At 42.8% G+C, this 18,724-nt stretch overlaps 1 protein-coding gene across 4 annotated transcripts in view; it reads left to right on the top strand.

The window, feature by feature from the left end:
- Positions 1 to 11,453: 11,453 nt before the first annotated feature.
- The window catches only part of COMMD10 (COMM domain containing 10), a 113,941-nt gene continuing 106,670 nt past the window's right edge, over positions 11,454 to 18,724 (top strand). For 3 of the 4 annotated variants that reach the window (XR_004237679.1, XR_004237680.1, XM_032097192.1), the window contains exons 1-4: positions 11,454 to 11,557; positions 11,695 to 11,785; positions 14,571 to 14,681; positions 16,402 to 16,557. Coding sequence is in view for 2 of the 4 variants with exons in the window: in XM_032097192.1 (XP_031953083.1) it covers positions 11,526 to 11,557; positions 11,695 to 11,785; positions 14,571 to 14,681; positions 16,402 to 16,557 (390 nt within the window). In the remaining 2 variants the exon portion in view is untranslated. The remainder of the gene's footprint in view (positions 11,558 to 11,694; positions 11,786 to 14,570; positions 14,682 to 16,401; positions 16,558 to 18,724) is intronic. The other variant, XM_032097191.1, reaches the window with a different exon arrangement.

Genomic DNA, 18,724 nt, shown 5'->3' with positions numbered 1-18,724 from the left:
AGGAAGTTACAGGAGTGTGTGTAAGACCATTTTCTGACACAGCTGGTAAGGGAACCAAGGGGAGGCACCTGTTGGATCTGTTCTTTGTGAACAGGAAAGAACTAGAGGGTGATGTGATCGTCTGGGGCCATCTTGGGATCATGAAATGATAGAGTTTTCAATTCTCAGAGAAAAAAGGAAGGGATCAGCATAACTGCCATCTTGAATTTAGGAAGGTCTGCCTAGGTTGTAAGAAACCCTTGGGAGGCAGTCCTGAATTGCAAAGGAGTCCAGGAAGGCTGGACAAGGTTTTTCAAAAAGGAAATCTTAAGAGTGCAGGCTGTCCTCATGTGCGAAAAGACAAGCTGATGTGGAAGAAGGCAATCCTAGCAGAACAGAGAGCTTTGGCTGGAATTCTGGGTAAAAAAGAGAGGAAGGGGAAGGCAACTTAGGAGGACTACAAGGATGTCGTGAGGTTATGCAGGGAAAGAAAGAATGGACAAAGCCCAGAAATTATTCTGGCTACTGCTGAAATGTTTTTATAAATACACCAAATACTTTCATAAATAAATTGAGAAGTGTTTTGACAATGTTCTCTCAAGAACATGGTATAAGTCTTGTCCTGTGCAGGATTAAGAGTTAGACTTCATGAGCCTTGTGGGTCCCTTCCAACTCAGCATATTCTGTGATTTCTGTGATCATGACAACAGGAAGGCTAAGGAGGATCTCCTTATCTCATGGGTGTGGGGAAATGCATAATGACAAAGGATGAGGAAAAGGCAGAGGTACTTAGTGCCATCTTTGCCTCTGTCTTCAACAGTAAGACAGGTTGTTCTTTGAGTACCCAGCCGCATGAGCTGGAAGACAGGGATGGGGATCAGAATGAAGCCTCCATATTAAAGGGGCTGTGACTTCTGACCCGTTACACCACTTAGACACACACAAGTCCATGGGGCTGGATGGGATCCACTGAAAGTTACTGAGGGAGTTGTCAGCAAAGCTCACCAAGCCACTTTCTATCATTTACCACCAGTCCTGGATAACTAGTGAAGTCCCAGATTACAGGATGTTAGCAAATGTGATGCCGGTCTATAGGAAGGGTTGGAGGGAGGATGCAGGGAACTATAGGCCCATCAGTCTGGCCTCAGTACCAGAGAGGGTCATGAAGCACATGCCTTCATTTGGCATGTATGGGGCAACCAGGGGATCAGGCACAGCCAGTCTGGGTTTAGGAAAGGCAGGTCCTGACTAACTTGATCTTCCTTCATGACAGGATGACCCTGCCTAATGGATAAGGAAAAGACTGTGGATGTGTCTACCTGGACTTCAGTAAAGCCTTTGACACTGTTTCCCACAACATTCTCCTGGAGAAACTGGCTGCTCATGGTTTCGACAGGGGCACTCTGCCCTGGGTTAAAAACTGGCTGGATGGCCAGGCCGAGAAAGTGGTGGTAAATGGAGTTACATCCAGCTGGAAGCCAGTCTCCAGTGGTGTTCCCCATGGCCTAGTGTCAGGGCTTCGCCTGTTTAATAACTGGTTTGAGTGCCCCCTCAGTCAGTTCACAGATGACACTAAACTGGGGGGGAGTGTTGAACTGCTGGAGGGTAGGAAGGCTCTGCACAGGTATCTGGACAGGCTGGATTGATGGGCCAAGGCCAGCTGGATAAGATTCAACAAGGTGAGGTGCTGGGTCCTTGGGCCACAACAACCTCATGCAGGAGTTGGAGAAAAGTGGCTGGAAACCTGCACAGAGGAAAAGGACCTGAGGGTGCTGGTCAACAGCAGCTGAACATGAGCCAGTGTGTGCCCAGGTGGCCAAAAAGGCCATTGACATCTTAGCCTGCATCAGCAACAGTGTAACCACCAGTACCAGGGCAGAGATTGTCCCCCTGTCATTGGGCAAAGGAGAGGCCACACCTTGAGTGCTGTGTCCAGTTTTGGCTTCCTCACAACAAGACAGACATTGACTCTGGAGCATGTCCAGACTCTGGAGCAAGTCCAGAGAAGGGCAACAAGAGTTGTTGAAAGATCTGGAGCACAAGTTCTATTAGGAAAAGCTGAAGAAGCTGGGGGTGTTTAGCCTGGAGAAAAGGAGGCTCAGGGGAGACCTTATCTCTCTCTACAACTACCTGAAAGGACGTTGTAGACAGGTGAGGGTTGGTCTCTTCTCCTGGATAACAAGTGATAGGATGAGAGGAAATGGTCTCCATTTGTACCAGGGGAGTTTTAGATTGGGTATTAGGAAAAATTTCTTCACTGAAAGGGTAGTCAATCACTGGAATAGGCTGCCCAGGGAAGTGGAAGAATCACCATCCCTGAAAGCACTCAAAAGGCATGTGGATGTGGCACTTGAAGACATGGTTTAGTGGTTGGACTCAGTGATTAAATGTCTTTTCCAACCTAAACAATTCTTCAATTCTATAAAAACATCCACTACCAAAAAAAACCATCATAGGAGTATCTTCTGTGCTGGTTAAAAAACTGGTCCCCAAGTACCCTTTGACTTTTGCCAGGAGTCCAAATAGCCCACATACTCTCTGAGATATATTTCTTAAGGTAGGAAAATCCTGCTGATGAATCAGGAGTTAGGGATTGTTTCTTGTTCCAGATGTGCCATAGACTCATTCTGGACTTGATGGAACAAGCAGCTCTTTAAGAAGATAAAGTTGATTAAATTGACAGGAAGATAGCAGCCTTCCTTTGGCACAACCTCAAGATCTGAAATGAATAGGTTTGAATTAGCTTCTATTTCTTTCCACTTTAAGGCAAAAACCTAAATAGTTGATCACATGGATTCCTGTGGTAAGGCTACATGTTACATTTTCTGAATAATGTGGTTAAACCCAGATCGGTGTAAATCTCGTTGTTGAATTCATTTGTGTTATGCCATGGTTTTTAAAATGGACTGTGACTCAGTCACAGTCATAGCTAAATGCAAAGTCTAAGGGAACTCTATTACAAACACACTTATTGCCACCTTGGAAATAGAGCACAAAACCTGAAAAATAAAGAAAGGTGAGTGCCAAGATAAAAGAATAACAGGGCAGAGGCAGTTCTGCTGTGGTTTGAAAATACCATTGCAATGATCCTACTAACTTTTCCCTAAATTCCAAACAAGCAGTTCACAGTGCACAAGTATAATTCTATTAGGGCAGATGTACATGGGGAAGCAGAAAGTATGTTATACATATTTTCATATGGATTGTGAAAGTTGGTGTTAGATACAAATAACAATGCAGTGCCCATATCTGATAGTTTTCTTAGGCAATTACATAATACCACATTGCATGATCTTACAGTTTTAAATCCCTTAAGAGAAATGACAGAGAACATTTCATAGTCTCTTGGAAATAGGTTTTGCTCCAGATGGCATCAGATCATCTTATACCTTATAAATCAGTCTAAACAGAATATAATTTTCCCTATGGAATAAGTTTGCTCTAGAAACCAGTGTAAAATAAGGGAAAGCAGATCAATGAACTATTCCTTAAGGTCTGTGTGTCCTTCTTCTCTCTCTCCCCATTCCTCCCCTCCTCCCCAGATTATGCAGTTTAAACGATTTGTGACACTGTGAGTTTACTTTTCCTGTCTTTTCCTTGTCCATGGGGCTGCTTTGCTCATGGCTACCAGTGATCCCATTGCGACTTGAGGAAAGGAAGAGTGTAGACTCATATTAAACTACACCCCAAACTAAGATACCACCTCTCAGTCTCTTGTCTAAAAATTGATTCAGTTCATTTAATTTCAAATTATTCTGTCTTCCACTGTATTTTCCTTCTGTTATTACATTACATTACTGTTGGGGTCCCTCCCCCGCCGTGTAGCCCTGGGAGAGGGGCCCTGAGGGCACAGACACGGGGCTTCCCTGCCCCTGCTCAGCCTCGTTCCCATGGGTTGGTTTGTGTTCCCTGCGCGGGCAGAAGGACCCTTGGTCCCGTGACTGGAACAGTTCCTCGGCAGAGCTCCGGCCATGCGGCTGGGGAAATAAACATCTCTGAAACATCTAGCAAGAATCTGTCTGTCCATATATATTTCCTTTCCACGGGACTCCTGGTTTGGTATATGCGTGTTGCAGTATCCCCACTGCAACATAATGGTGGAGAATTGAGAGCAGAATGATCCCCGATCCCTAAGCGACTGATTTGTGTGAGTAAACCCTGGAAACTTTGGATTCCTCTTCTTGGTTTTGCTTTGCTATTCCATATCTAAACTATGGAGGAACCGTGGGAAGACTCTTGGCGCTCAGAGCCGCATATGGACATTTATCTTAAACTTAAAATGATTCTTGAACAACGATTTGTAAATTTTAGCTTGATTCAAGCTCAGAAAGAACTGAAACACTTCCTGGCATGGTTGTTTAAGAACTTTTTCTACGTTTCTTGGGATTTAATTCTTACGAAGAGCTTTTGGAAAACCGTTTGGACACAGTTAATAGTGGAGTCAAAATATATGCCGATGGAAGAATATTTTCGTGAATATTATTTAGTTACCGAGACTGTTGAGCAATGTCAGCTGTGTCTTGGCGAAGGGAAGCCTGGCGCAGGGACCGTGCGGCCCAGGCCACGTGCACCGAGCGCTCTCCGAGCAGCAGCGAGGCAGCTCCCGCGCGCGGGCGGAGCCACGCGAGCCGCAGTGTCGGCGGCGGAGCGAGGAGCGGCGGGACCCGGCGGTGCCCGCACGGCCCCGCGCAGCGCGTGGTGGAGCGAGCCCCGGGAACGCCCGGCCGAGAGGGGCGGCGCGCGGGCGGCGGCTGGTGCCGGTGGAACGGAGCCGCGCCCGGCCGAGACGCGCGCTGGAGCAGGGCGCGGGGAAGTCATCGCTCGGGGGCCCGGCCGAGATGTGGGTGCAGCGGCCGGCAGCGGCAGCGAAGCTGCGACCAGAGGAGGCGACGCACGGAGAACTGAGCGGCGCGGCCCGGCCCGGCCCGCGCAGCCCCGAACGCGACCCCGGGAAGAGCGCGCAGGCACCAGCAGCTCCGACAATTCCAACACGGGAGCGACCGAAGGAGAGAGCAAAGACGCAGCGAGACAGAAAACAGCAGCCACTCGGAAAAAGGAAAAGATCATAGTAACTAAGACCTTAGGGATAGTAAAATGGTATAATGTTAAGCAAAATTATGGTTTTATAACAAGGTGTGACAACCAGCAAGACATATTCGTGCATAGAACTGCTATTAAAAAGAATAACCCTGAAAAATGCATCCCAAGCTTGGGAGATGGAGAGGTAGTGGAATTCAAAATTATACGAGGTAGAAAAGGGTTACAAGCATCGCAGGTCACTGGGCCTGATGGTGTTCCTGTAAAAGGCAGTATACATGCTAAAAATTGTAGTCATGTTAGACAATATCTCCCTTGTAAACCCCCCCTACAGTCTCCCTTTCCTAATCCCACCTTTCCCTTTTACCCTATGTCCTATTACCCCCAGTGTATTCCCAATCCGTTTTTTCACCCATGGTTTCCCTCACAAAACTATGCTTTTGCCAATTGTTTCCCCAAAAATCCCTTTCCAATGCCGAGTGGGGGATGAAAAGGGGGAGGGAAGAAGTTAAACCCTCTCCTGCCTCAGTTTCCCCACAAAGCATGCTCAGAGTTCTGTCTCCCTTCTGTCAGCCCTAAGATGTTCCACAAAATCTGTTTGGACATTTATAGACTCAGGAGGGTGGCTTGTTTCGTTTTGAAACTGTTCTTGTTATGTTTATCCAGTTGTTTTCATTCTCCTTTTATTAAAATAAAACGGGTGAGGTGTTGGGGTCTCTCCCCCGCCGTGTAGCCCTGGGAGAGGGGCCCTGAGGGCACAGACACGGGGCTTCCCTGCCCCTGCTCAGCCTCGTTCCCATGGGTTGGTTTGTGTTCCCTGCGCGGGCAGAAGGACCCTTGGTCCCGTGACTGGAACAGTTCCTCAGCAGAGCCCCGGCCATGCGGCTGGAGAAATAAACATCTCTGAAACAGCTATCAAGAATCTGTCTGTCCATATATATTTCCTTTCCACGGGACTCCTGGTTTGGTATATGCGTGTTGCAGTATCCCCACTGCAACACATTACATCACTACCTATCTGGAAGGAGATATTCACCCTCTGCTTTATTAGATATTATTACTACAAATAAGCCGGTCTCAGGGAAATGAATAGTGTGTTCCCATATGATTTCTGCATAAAGATGTTTCTTTCCCTTCTAGCCTCCTATGTGCTTGGACATTGTCTTATTGGAGTTGTCTTAATTCCAAAGACTGCTGTGCATCTCCTGCCATTTACAAACTTGAAAACTCAGAAAATAAAATAAGACCTATGCACTGCATCTTCTTGTTTGCCTTCATTGCACAGAGTTAGATTTCAAGCTAGAAAGCTGTCTACTAAAGACACTTTCTGTTTAACAATTTGTGTCTACTTGTCAACATCTGAAGTTGTCACAGCTCTGAGGAAAAAAAACCAATAGCTGTCCTTTCATATTGTATTGGATACTTACAGCTGCTTCTAAAACAAAGGCCAATTAAAAGGAAGTATTAAAAAAATTATTAGCATGTGGCTCAGAAGAGGCAAAGGCAAGAGCCATTAAATATTATGACTTTTAAGATGTGAAGGTATGTGAAAGACCATGAACATCTGAGGCTTTATTGGGTGAGTTAAGAGATGGGAATTTTCAATACGGCAGACCAAAGGTGTATTGGGGCACAAGGCTGACTAGGTAGCCAGCTATAGCAGGACCACCAGTCTCCTGTCTATTTCCCTACTACTAAAGGGAACACATGATCCTGATTTTTCACTTTCTCAGTATTTGCAAATCCTTCATGTAAAGTTCCACAGTGAAAAATTGTGTAACATAGCACTTCTGAAACACAGACTAGGAATACAACAGATCATAGATAGCACTGTAAAACAACAGGTAGAAAATTGAGATTTTTTTTTCCAAAGTAAGCTCCCACATTTTATATAAAAATTGTTATGAGATTCCTATCCACATGGGGACTTAACATTAGATAACTTAAACCACGAAGTATTCAGTTTACCTTCAGTGCTTTAAAAACAATGAAGAACAGTCAGTCCTGGGAAAAGTCAGATCTGTGGTTCCAGAAAGTCTAGATATTTCAGTTCTAGATATTTCAGTTACAAGACCACTAAACTGTTCCTCCTGGCTTAAAATAAACTTCTGCATATGATGAAGTGCCATTCAATCCCACTGCATCATTAAAGCATTAAAAAAGAAAATAAAGAAAACAGAAAAAAGATACATTTTAAAATTATTTTCCAGACAATTTTCACTATCCTTTTAAATGCCTCCTACAAAAGCGCAATTGAACCTTGTCTATATCCATCCATACAAGGGTAGAATACAGATTTGACTCACCTTAGGGGAAAACCAAAAGTGGTGAACTAAAGAAATACAGACCAACTTCAGACTTTCTGAATAAATATTCAAATATCCTTAAATACGTATTTGCACCAAATGCATTACAGTTGCAGCAGCTCTTTTGAGTTGGCATGGCAGGATGGGTGATGAAGGGAGAGCAGATGTTGTCTCCCTCAACTTCAGCAAAGCTTTTGACGCTGTCTCCCATGACATCCTTGTAGGTAAGCTCAGGAAATGTGGGTTAAATGAATAGACAGTGAGATGGATCAAGAACTGCCTGAATGCAGAGCTGAGAGGATCTTGATCAGCAGAGTAGAATCCAGGTGGAGGCCTGTAGTCAGTGGCACTCCCCAGGGACCAGTACTGGATCTAGTCTTACTCAGCAGGTTTGTCAATGACCTGGATGAAGGGATAGAATGCACCCACAGCAAGTTTGCTGATGACACAAAACCGATACACCTGAAGGCTGTGCTGACATTCAAAGGGACTTTGATAGGCTGGAGAGCTGGACAGAGAGAAACCTCACGAGGTTCAACAAGGGCAAGTGTAGGGTGCTGCACCTGGGGAGGAACAACCCCAAGTACCAGCACAGGCTGGGGGCCAATCTGCTAGAGAGCAATGACTCTTTATGCCTGTGTGCATACAAGTGTACATGTGCTATACCAAATGTGGGAGAAACACTGCTCTCCTAGATTTTTAACTGCTTAAATTGTTTAACTTAAGTTATAAGTTAAGTTAAATACTATTAATTTTAAGTACTGTTAAGTTTAAATGCTATTAAGTTCAGTGTTGTTGGCCTTTGGGCTGCATTCCCCTTCACCCTTCCCTTTTCTATCCTTTTGTCTCCCTCCTCTCTCCTCTCAACCCATGTCCTGTCCCCTCCCCACAAAATTTTGGGTTTATTTTGGTTTGGATTGATTGGATTTTTGTTCGCTTTTCCTTAGTGTACCTTGACTATCCAGTAAGTAGTAGAGTGGACCTATAAAAGCTTTTATATTAATGTGTTTTTACTGATTGCTTTGCCAGTGATTCTTTAAACAATCTTAAAACACTCATTGTGACATAGGTGCAGGTACAAACCAATAATAGATGAATGGATGTATGAGAAGTCACAACTTTTTAGAATTCTTTTTTAGTAACAGAGAAGGTATTAGGACAAAAAACTATTTAATGGTGCACTTGACAGCACCTTGTCAGGTTAGCTTCATTATTTATTGTTTCAAATCAGGTGCTCTCTTTGCTGTGTTCTTCAGTGAGGCTCTGAACACAGAATCATACAGGGTAGGAGAAGCCTCAGGGCTTGCAAGTCAAACCTCCTGTGTGAAAAGCAGGTCTAGCTGGAGCAGGTTGCTCAGGATCATGCCTAGTTGAGTTCTTAATGTTCATTCTCTTGATTATTCATTTTAAATGTTCATTTTGATGCAGCAAAGTGTGAAAGAAAACACTTTAAAAAAGGTCCAGGTTGTAAAACCAGAGAATTGGGAGCAAACCTGAGTGGCACATCCAATACCTGTACCAGCTGGAACTTTATGAAATAAGTAAGCAATTGTCTAGACATCCAGCCACCCTTGCTCATTTTGCCTGAACAAACTTTATAATATAAATTCTGCTCTTGGGGCAAATTTTCTAGGACAAGAAATTATGTTGTTTGGTTTTTTTCTTCTTCCAGTGTGGAGCAAAACACTCATTCTTCTTTTCTAGCCAGGTAAATTTCCTGCAAGAATATTGTTTTTTCATGTTTTATAAGAGCACAGAAAACCAGATGAAATAGTTGAATGTAATTGTATTTCATCCCAGAACAACAGCTTGAAAAATGTAATGGCCATTCGTAACAGTGACTGTGGGTCCAACTTCTGACAAGAGTTTGTCTTGGTTTAAGACAATTTAAAAAGTGGACACTCTGAAATGAGTTACCTCCCCTTATAGTTTTAACCAATCCCTTTCCACCATAAAGAGAAATGAATATGAGCAGATATAAGTGAAAAAATAACAGTTAACTAACACGCAAAACAGCAACAGGCAAACAATAACAGTGAATAACCACGAGATAAAAAATTGCTAAATCTCACTGGCCCTCCAGGAAAAAAGAGAAACCTAAAATGGTGGAGTGGTGCCCCCTCCCTCCCAGGATGGTGGCCCCCATAGCCAGCAGTGTGCTTTGAAAGACAAAGGGAAAATGGTGAGAAAATCCTCCTGGGAAGTAGGAGCTTACAAAGCAGTTCTCGTGGCAGATGGGAATTACGGGCATCACCGGGGTGTGACCCTGGCCCCATGGTGTCAGCCTCTGGTTCATCAGGTGCTGGTGCTGTTGTTTCTCTGTCTCCTGTCACCTGCTGGACTCTGCTGGCATTGACGCTACTATTCCTGAGCCATGGGTGTGTTGGGAGGGAGCAGGAGGGAAGAAACTGTCTCTCAGCATGGACATGCGGTGACCCGGCCTCGACTAACTCAAGCTTCACAGGGTCAACAGGTGTTGCAAAATTCACTCTGAAACAGGTTCTGATTACAAAATGCAGCTTTTTGGGTTGCTGCTGTTGTGAGCCCAGAAAAACCCACCAGAAATAGCCTCTGCCTTGAGCAAATGCCACGAGGGAAAAGAGCACTTGACTTGGGTGCTCCAACTTTTTAAAGGGATTGGTATCACCCCCACCTGCCCCACACTTCTGTTTCTGTTTCTGTGGCGCTGGGCCTTAAAGTGTCAGTAACAATTTCGGGCACAGATAGATACAGAATACAATAACATTTTGGGTTACCCAGGACAGAAGTATAGCACAAATGTTTTTAAAGTCTCAGGCAAGAGTTCTCTACTTTCAAATGTCTGATGGAATATGGTGATATTTGTCACTCTCTTTTTTTCTCCTAAAGTTGCTTCTTAAGGCCAAGTCTATTTAAACAGACATTGTCTTTTCAGATGTTCTGGCTGAAATGCTGACCATGTTGAAGTTGACTGCATTGACTAAATTCTCTTCAGTTCATAGAGTGAAGATTTCAGCATTTATAAAACATTCTTCACAGTACCCTCAAAATTTTCCAATGTTTTCCCACCTGTCTCTTGAGCTTACCATAATTATTACCATTTATTACCTTCATGACACACCTTATGAACCTTTGCACCCACATTCAAAAGACTTTTGAAGACTTCTAATATTTTTCGTTGGCTTCCTAGGAAAACAAGGCTTACACAGTTATGCTGTCTGTCCCTCTGTTTGCTCATCCCATTGTCTTTGATCCCATTTTTTAAATTTCAGCCAAATATAATGGAAAATAAAGGTCTCACAGACATTACATCCATTCAAATGGAGTAGAAACACACAATTCAATGCTTGAAAGTTAGTGGTTCTGTTTATGTAGCTTGACAACCTTGTACTTGGCCTGAAACAAGGCATGGTGTGCTCTTAGCCATATGTAGGGGAGTTCAATGGCGTGGGATGGGGTGGGACTTTGGGAGTGTTACCTGGGCACAGGTTATTGGCGGAAGGTGGGAATGCAGCCAGTGTCTGTAGATTCCACGGCCTCCAGAACAATTTGCTGTTGCCATAGCGATGTTCCCGGCCTACAAACAAGAACTGTGATGATGGGTGTTCCAGGGGCTGACTGTGCACTCCCACGTGGGAACAAATGGAGCCTGAGGGGCTGAGGAGTTCCACACAGAGAGGACTGAGGGATGTGGCACCAGGATGCGGACTCGTCCCCGCTGCCTGCTAGTGGGCACCGCGGCGGCTCGGGCCCGTCCCGCCGGGTGTTCAGCCGCAGCCCCTCCGGCCGCCGCCGCCGCTGTGGAGCCCCCCGGGAAGCGGCCCCGCGCCCTCCGCGCACGGTGAGGGTCGGCACCTTCTCCCAGGCTACCAGCGACGGGACGAGAGGGCACAGCCTCAAGCTGCGCCATGCGAGGTTTAGGCAGGACCTTAGGAAGAATTTCTACACAGAAACTGTGATTAAACATTAGAATGGACTACCCAGGGAGGTGGTGGAGTCACGGTCCCTGGGGGTGGTTAAGGAAAGACTGGACGTCACGCTCCACTGCTTTAGTCTCACTGACATGGTGGTGCCGGATCATGGGCTAGAACACAACGATCCCAGACATCTTTCTCACCCTGGTTCACTCCCTGATTCTGTGGGTTCGCGCTGCCCTCGCCGCGGGTGGTGCGGCAAAGCTTGGCCCCGCCAGGCCGCCGTCGGGGGCGGGTCCGCGCCGCAGCCATGGCGGCGCCCGTCGTGCCGGAGAGCGACAGGTACCGGCGCTTCGGCGGTGCCGCTCCCGCCGGGCCGCTCTGCCCCTCCGGACCGGGCGGGGCGGAGCAGGTCTCGCCACGGTGCCGGGGCGCAGCGGGGCCAAGGCCCCTCTGACCCCCTCCCTCCTTCCTCCCAGCATCCGCAGGGCCGTGTCGCTGCTCAACGCCGTGGACCCGGGCCGGTTTCCGCGGCTCCTCTCCCGCCTTCTCCAGAAGCTGCACCTGAAGGTTGGCGGGGCGCGGGGAGCCGGCGGGGCCCGGGGAGGTGGCGGGGCCGTGTCACACTGGGACGGGGCGGGAGCGGGGGTTCGGCGGTGCTGGGAGGGCGCGCGGCCGGGCCCGGCCGGAGCTTGGGCAGTGCGGCTGCGGAGCCTAAACCACCCGCCACCATCCCCTCCTTTAGAGGGTTTTGGTTTTTAATTTAATTCCTCACTAATTATTCAGAACTTTTTCGGGGGAATGAAATAAAAGCCGGTAACGAATGGCGCGAGAAGGTGAATGGCATGAGAGGGAGAGATGCTTGTTGTAGCCCACTGCCCCCAGGTGCTGGCGCCTCCGAGAGCGGTGTCAGAGGACGCGCGAGTTGCTTGACTTTTTGCACACGCTCCGCCTCTGCCTTCACGAGTGTTGTCCACAAAAATCGAGTTTTATACTGGGTTTGCAAAAAGCCGATGGTTACACACTCGAGTGAGAGATTGATTATTTATTTTAGGTTTGTGCAGGCCTGATGTTCAGTGCTATTCCCCAAGTCAAGCACTCTAACCATAAAAACTTTTTACCATTTACACATTTTAGCAAACAAAGGCTTCAGTGTTCATTGGCAACAAGTTGCATAGTTCTTATTAATTAATGTTCTATCTTCTACTGCTTAATCATTCTCTTGGTTCCCATGCTAGTTAGTCTGCGTGCTCACTCTCTCCTTTTGAGTCAGTGGGCTTCATGGTTTGGTGGTCATGAATCAGTGGCCACGGATTGCCCTGCAGGAATTACCTTTTACCCAGTCCGAGCTGATTTCAGCACAGTTGCTGAGTTGGCTTTTTTAGTTTCTTCCTTATCTTGGGAGTTCCGCCAAATGTCCTTGAGGCCCATAAATTCTGCATTCTTTGTGTTCACTATCAGTGGTACACCCTCCTTCCCAAGTTTTGTTAACCTCCCCCTAGGTTTGAGGTCACTGACACATGTCAAGCCCTAAACCTTAACAAGGCAATTCTTCCAACAAGTAATCTGTCTTTCTAAAACCTGCACATCCCCTAGAGCTTGTTGGCTTCTCTCTGTTCACCTTTCTTGTTGATTAGGCTTGACGGTATACAAACATCAAAGAACATCCTTTCTTAAGAAAATTTTACATGTTCCACATTTTACAATACAAGGGAAACACTAAATGTGTGTTTTATTTATTTTTCTGCATTTGTGCATGTCCATCAACTAAAGACACCTGTGGAATTGAGGATAAAAATTAAGTCCAGAGCTTTCAGTGAAAATTTCTGTCATCTTTGCAGAAGATGTTTATAAATGCAGAATTAAGAAAGTAAATCAGAAGTCAGTTTCATTGCACAGTGCCAAAATGTCAAATGCAGGCTAACTCTAAACTTTGTACTAAATATTGCAGGGGAAACTGTAAAATGAATCTTACACCAGAAACTATTTTGTCAGTTTCATTGTCTTTCAGTCTCAGATTTTGTTTATTCCCTTGTTTTGTGTTCAGAAAAAGTATAAAAAGAAACACAGAATTTTATATACATGCAGGCTGAATGGTACAGTACTACTGGAGCAGCATGGAAAAAATGCAAATATATTCAAGATTATATATGTGAGACTGTAAGGATTCATTTGATTCAACTGCTGTTTTTTGGGGTTTTTTTCTATTAACATCACTAGCTTGGGTGCCCTGTTAATTTCAGAGAGTTTTCTCAGTGGTTTCACATGGATATTAACTCTTTGGTAACTGAAATGCATCAGCAACCTTTTGTTTGTTTGGTTTGTTCTTTTTTACTACTCTGTAGCATTTTAGTAGCTCTTCACAGTTTTAACCAGCATTTACATGAGCTGAAGTGGTTATTTTAATTCAGCCCACTCAATCTCATGAATAGTTTTGCTGACCTTTCTGAAGTACCTAACTATAAGTACCTAGTTAAATTGCTGGAAACTTGAAATGAACTTCATTGCCTTAACAAGGCAGATACTGGGAGCTCTGTGTTTCCTTTTAACAGCTAATGTTTCAAATAATGTTTCCATTTTGATACTCTTGTTACAAACGTTGTGATCATTGAAAGTTTTGTGTAATTGCATCTTTTTTTTATTTGGACAGCTAAATTGTTTTGCTTGTGAAGCTTTGCAGTTTTGGATTACTAAGTGGTCTAAATGTGGTGCTTTGATGTCTGTATTATAGATTTGTTAGTAATTAGGTTTTAAAAGTGTCTGTGTTTTAAATTACTATTTAATTTGCTGTGGTATAGTAAGTACAACTGCTGTGTTTTAAAAATACAGCACATTCTCAATTGTCTTTAGTGACACAGTAGGCTATAGATTCAAATCTGACTTTCAAAATAAATGTACATTAGGCCTTTATTTCCTTTGCAACAGCATAGGTGATTTTTAGAAGGGTATCCAGAATGGAAGAAGCATACATAACTAACTACAGTTTTGCCTTCTGTTTTCTGGGGTGTGATTTAAATAATGCTCTTTGTACTTGTCTTACTTTTATTTATAAAAGGTTGTTGGAGATGATCTGATAATTGAAAGAAGAATATTTCTGTAGTGTCTATGAGGTACAAAGAGAAAGCATTTTCTGATGTCTGTCAGGTAACCCTGTGGTACTGTGTTGGCTTTTAATTTTGATTTTCAGTGAGAGGAATTGTGTTTTCTGTTGGAAAAGAGCTTTGCTTTGTGATTTCTATTTAGAAACAACTGGATAGCCACTGTGTTTACAAAGATGGGGAGAAAGTTTTTATTTTGACAAGCATGCTCTTGGTCCTTAAATGAAATGTCAGGACTAACCATTTTTGTGCTTCAGGCTGAAAGTACCTTCAGTGAAGAGGAGGAAGAAAAACTTCAAATAGCTTTTTCATTGGAAAAACAAGATCTTCATCTGGTTCTTGAAACTATATCATTCATTTTGGAACAGGTATTTTGTTTTCATCATTATACATTGATAAATGTATTTTTTTATCCAACTGTAGATTTAAAAAATAGGACACTGAAGTTAAAAAGGAATTAGTGAAAACATATCTGTAGTATATTCTGTATGTTTTGGGATTATGATTTTACTGCTTTTGGTTTCATGCCTTTCTGATTTGGATGGGACTAGGTGCCTTTCTGGAGTGGTTTTTCTGCTAATGTAAATTTCTGCTAATAGTAGAAGCGAGGTCTGCATGACTCCACGGGAACTGTTGATAATTATGAGATATACTGTTCTCTCTTATTCATTGTAAACAAGCCAGCCCTGCATTTTTTAAGTTCTTGTGAGGAAAATACTAGATAACATTACTGAGCACAGCTTAGTTACTTTAAGAGTCAGTTACGGAAAATTTTCGTGCACAGAAGCAGTCTGTAGTGAGGTGAACAGGCACACCTAATGTAGCTCTAGTATTTGGATGAGTGGATGACTGCAAGGTGTAGTCACCTTGTAAACAGAGGTTTTCTGATTCCATGGACTACCTCTACTAAGGTTGGGAAGCTGTTGTATTACAATAAATAAAATAAATTAAATAGGTAAATAGGGTAACTGTTTTAAAAGTTGTCAAGCGCATGATGTTATCCATCCATTTCATGCAAGTATAGAACGTGTAGTGTTGTGCAAAGTGCATGCATAGTGATGGTCTGTTGTGGGATTTAAATCTGGTCCTTTCTTACACGTCAATTTATGATCAGTTCACTTAACATATTCCGCTGCATTAGAAATAAAACAAACAGTCCTCCTCATGGCTCCCATCCACCGAAAAATGAAAGTGAAACCTGAGGTCACCTCCAGACTGGAATTTTTAATTTTCATCTCAGCAAAACAGCAGAACTACCTGTTTATTGCCTTTTCCTGATTTCCTCAGACTGCTTAATTGATATTATAATTATTGAAGATGAACAGAAAAAGCAGTTAATTCTTTTCTTGCCTTTTTTTGCATTAAAAAAAAAAAAAAAAGAGTGAAGAATATTAATATCTGCCAAAAAAAAAGGAGTCCCAGATGGATTACATGTTGTATGAGCACTCTTTGTTTTCCTGCTGATAGCTATGCTTCTTGGAGCAGCTTCTTGTTCTGTCAGACCATAACTGTTTTAACAGCCCTTTGGTCTATGGAGGCATTATAGATAAAAAGACTGCTGTACAGTCTTTGCCACATATGTTATTTCTTTTTTTTCCCTGACCTGGTGGTGACACAGTCCTGTTTTGAAAGTGAAGAATGACACAGAGTGTCTTCCACAAAAAAATTGACACTAATAGGGAGGTTATATCTAACTCAGTTTAGGCAAACTGTTCTTGGTTTTTCAGCATATTACCTTGTAGTTTAGGTTTGCTTGAATAGTGTGAATTTGGAAAAGTTCTCCTTTCTTGATAGTCACAATTGGCTTCAAAGCCCATTTTTTTTCACTGATAACTGTACATATACTCACATCTGGCTTGTGTCTACATTATTTTTTTGTAGTTTCTCTATCTTGAGAAGAGCATTTTGAGATAGTTACAGTTTTCTGTCTCCCAAGTTAGAGGGTTAATGAACAGGCTGCATGTAGTTCCCCCAGTGGAGTTGCTAGTAAAAATCTTGTGTGAGCACTGTGACCATTTGTGCTAGAACGTATGTGGTGTGGCTTGTAGAGCAGCACTCAGCAACAGCAGTTATTTTTCCTTTTCACAGGCAGTCTATCACAATTTGAAGCCTGCTTCACTGCAACAGCAGCTACAAAGCATTCACCTGGATCAAGACAAAGCTGAAGCATTTGCTAGTGCATGGGCAGCTGCAGGTCAAGATACGATTGAAAAGTTCAGGCAGAGAGTTTTGACCCCTCAGAAGGTAATGTGTGTAGTTTTTCTTCTGAGAGAGAATAAACTTGCATTAGTTTGTATTAAAGCAAGGAATTTAAACTAAGATACAAAGTTTGTGGCAAGGCAGGGTACTTCCAGGTACTAGATAAATTTGATGGAGACAGTTGAATTCTGTTATCTTACAAAGATGTTGCATGTTAGCTGAGCTGCTGTAACTGTTGGAACCTGGCTATATATGCACTGTTAGCAACCTATGTACATTTGGAGATGTTTGTGAACAGGCTTTACAACAGGGCCAGGGTACCATGTGCTCACGAGCATTTGTAGTGGTTGAGCTCATCGGGCCGGTGATTCTCTGTACTTGTATCTGAGCTCCTGCCATATTTAATTTTGTAAGCTGGTTGGGTAGTGAATTTTGCGAGATACTTATTATAATTTTGAGGTGTTTTTCTATGATGGCATATAATCTTGCTTCCTATGTGCTTGTTGCCAGTTAAAACTTCCTACATGCTATGGAAGTCTCATTGTATCTTTAGGCATAGATGTCTCTGTCTATGAGAAGGTGTAATACCTCATTTTGTTGCTTCATAATAACCCTTCATATACCCTATATATATACATATATACACATAACATATGTATTCTATATACGTATGTATTCTATATACATATAACCCTGTATATAGAATACAATTGTATATAGAATACCAGTGTCAGCCGGGATCAAATTTTTAGAAAGAATTGTGAAACACTGACTCAATTATTCTTACTTTATTTTTATCTTTATCTTTGCTTTATATCTTGTTGGGATAAGATTCAGTTTGTTACTTAATGATTTGGCGAGTAAAATAAACATAGAAAATAAATTGTATGTATTAAGTATACATAATGCACAGACAGAACTAGAACAACATAATTTGTACCAGCCTGCTTGCACCTAAGTAAATCTAGAATTTCACTTTGATGTAATATTCACATTTTGAGATGATGTATGTCTATGGAACAGACTAGAGGTACTCTGAATTGCATCACAGTTGATTTTTTTCTAAGTATTTAAACTTGAGCCTCTGTAAAACTGGGTAATTTTAGACACAAAATTTATAGGATTCTGATATGCAAAATTATAATAACTCATGAACCTAACAGAGTAAATGACTGATAGTACAAGTATGCAAAAATAATTGAATCGGCAAGATATTTTGGGTTTCTGTTTTTTTTTTGAAGTAATGTTACCAAGTGTACAAGTCCCAAAGTTTAAATGGTCAGCGGTACCGTAGGTATACAGGCAAGTATGACTGTCCATTGAAGGAGGTAAGTAATTGGAAAACCAACTGAAATAATGAAAGATTATAAAGTTAACTTTTCAACATGCAGAGTATATGTGCAGAATGGAAGGCAGTTCTGAAGACAGCCTACAAAGCAGATGTTTTTAAAAACTTTCTTCAGCCGGACTATGCATTAGTACATATTTTACTGCTGGCTCTTCAGCATATGAGAAACTAATAAAAACACCTTTCGTCTTCTTTCATTTCCAGCTTGTAACATACATACCCGTGGTCCTTCTGTGACCTGGTTTGGGAATGACATTGCTTGTCTCGAGTTTTGTGAGCCCTGTAACATACAGTGTTTCTGGTGTATGTCAGGGTTTTGGAGGTTCTTTCTAACTTCAGCACCATCTCCTAATGATATGGTGTTTTCCTACTATATTGCATTCCATATAAAGAAGTTTTAAACTGTCATTTTTAATTGAGCTTGCAAGAAAGCAACTGCAAAAATGTCATAGTGCAATTTACTTGCTTTTTTGTGTGAAAGCAGGTTTAAATACAGATGTGTGCCTCTATATATGCTACACCATCATTTTCCCTCCTGCTTTTTTCCCAAATAACAGGTTGAGTATCAGTTTGAGTGTAATTTGAGTTAGAACTTGAATTTGCTTTCTCAGTTTGTTTTTAAAGTCTCTGAAGTATTAATCCTGTAGACTTGAAGTTCATGAGAGTTTCCTTAAAGATTGAGTTCACAAAATTAATTGCTGAATAAAGAATTTATTCTGCTAGCAAGACACGCAGAAGTAAAATTTTTTTAAAATTGCAGTGTAATGGAAGAACAACTTGTCATCTCCTTATAATCTTCTGAATCTCTTTGTAATATCTTGCAAGTGCAGTAGGTGACTGCATTGTTTCCTTCAATATTCTCTG

Source organism: Corvus moneduloides, chromosome Z (genome assembly GCF_009650955.1).
Source record: "Corvus moneduloides isolate bCorMon1 chromosome Z, bCorMon1.pri, whole genome shotgun sequence".
Lineage (NCBI taxonomy): Eukaryota > Metazoa > Chordata > Aves > Passeriformes > Corvidae > Corvus > Corvus moneduloides.
The sequence above is the reverse complement of the archived record's forward strand: the minus strand, read 5'-3'. Positions and strand labels throughout refer to the sequence as shown.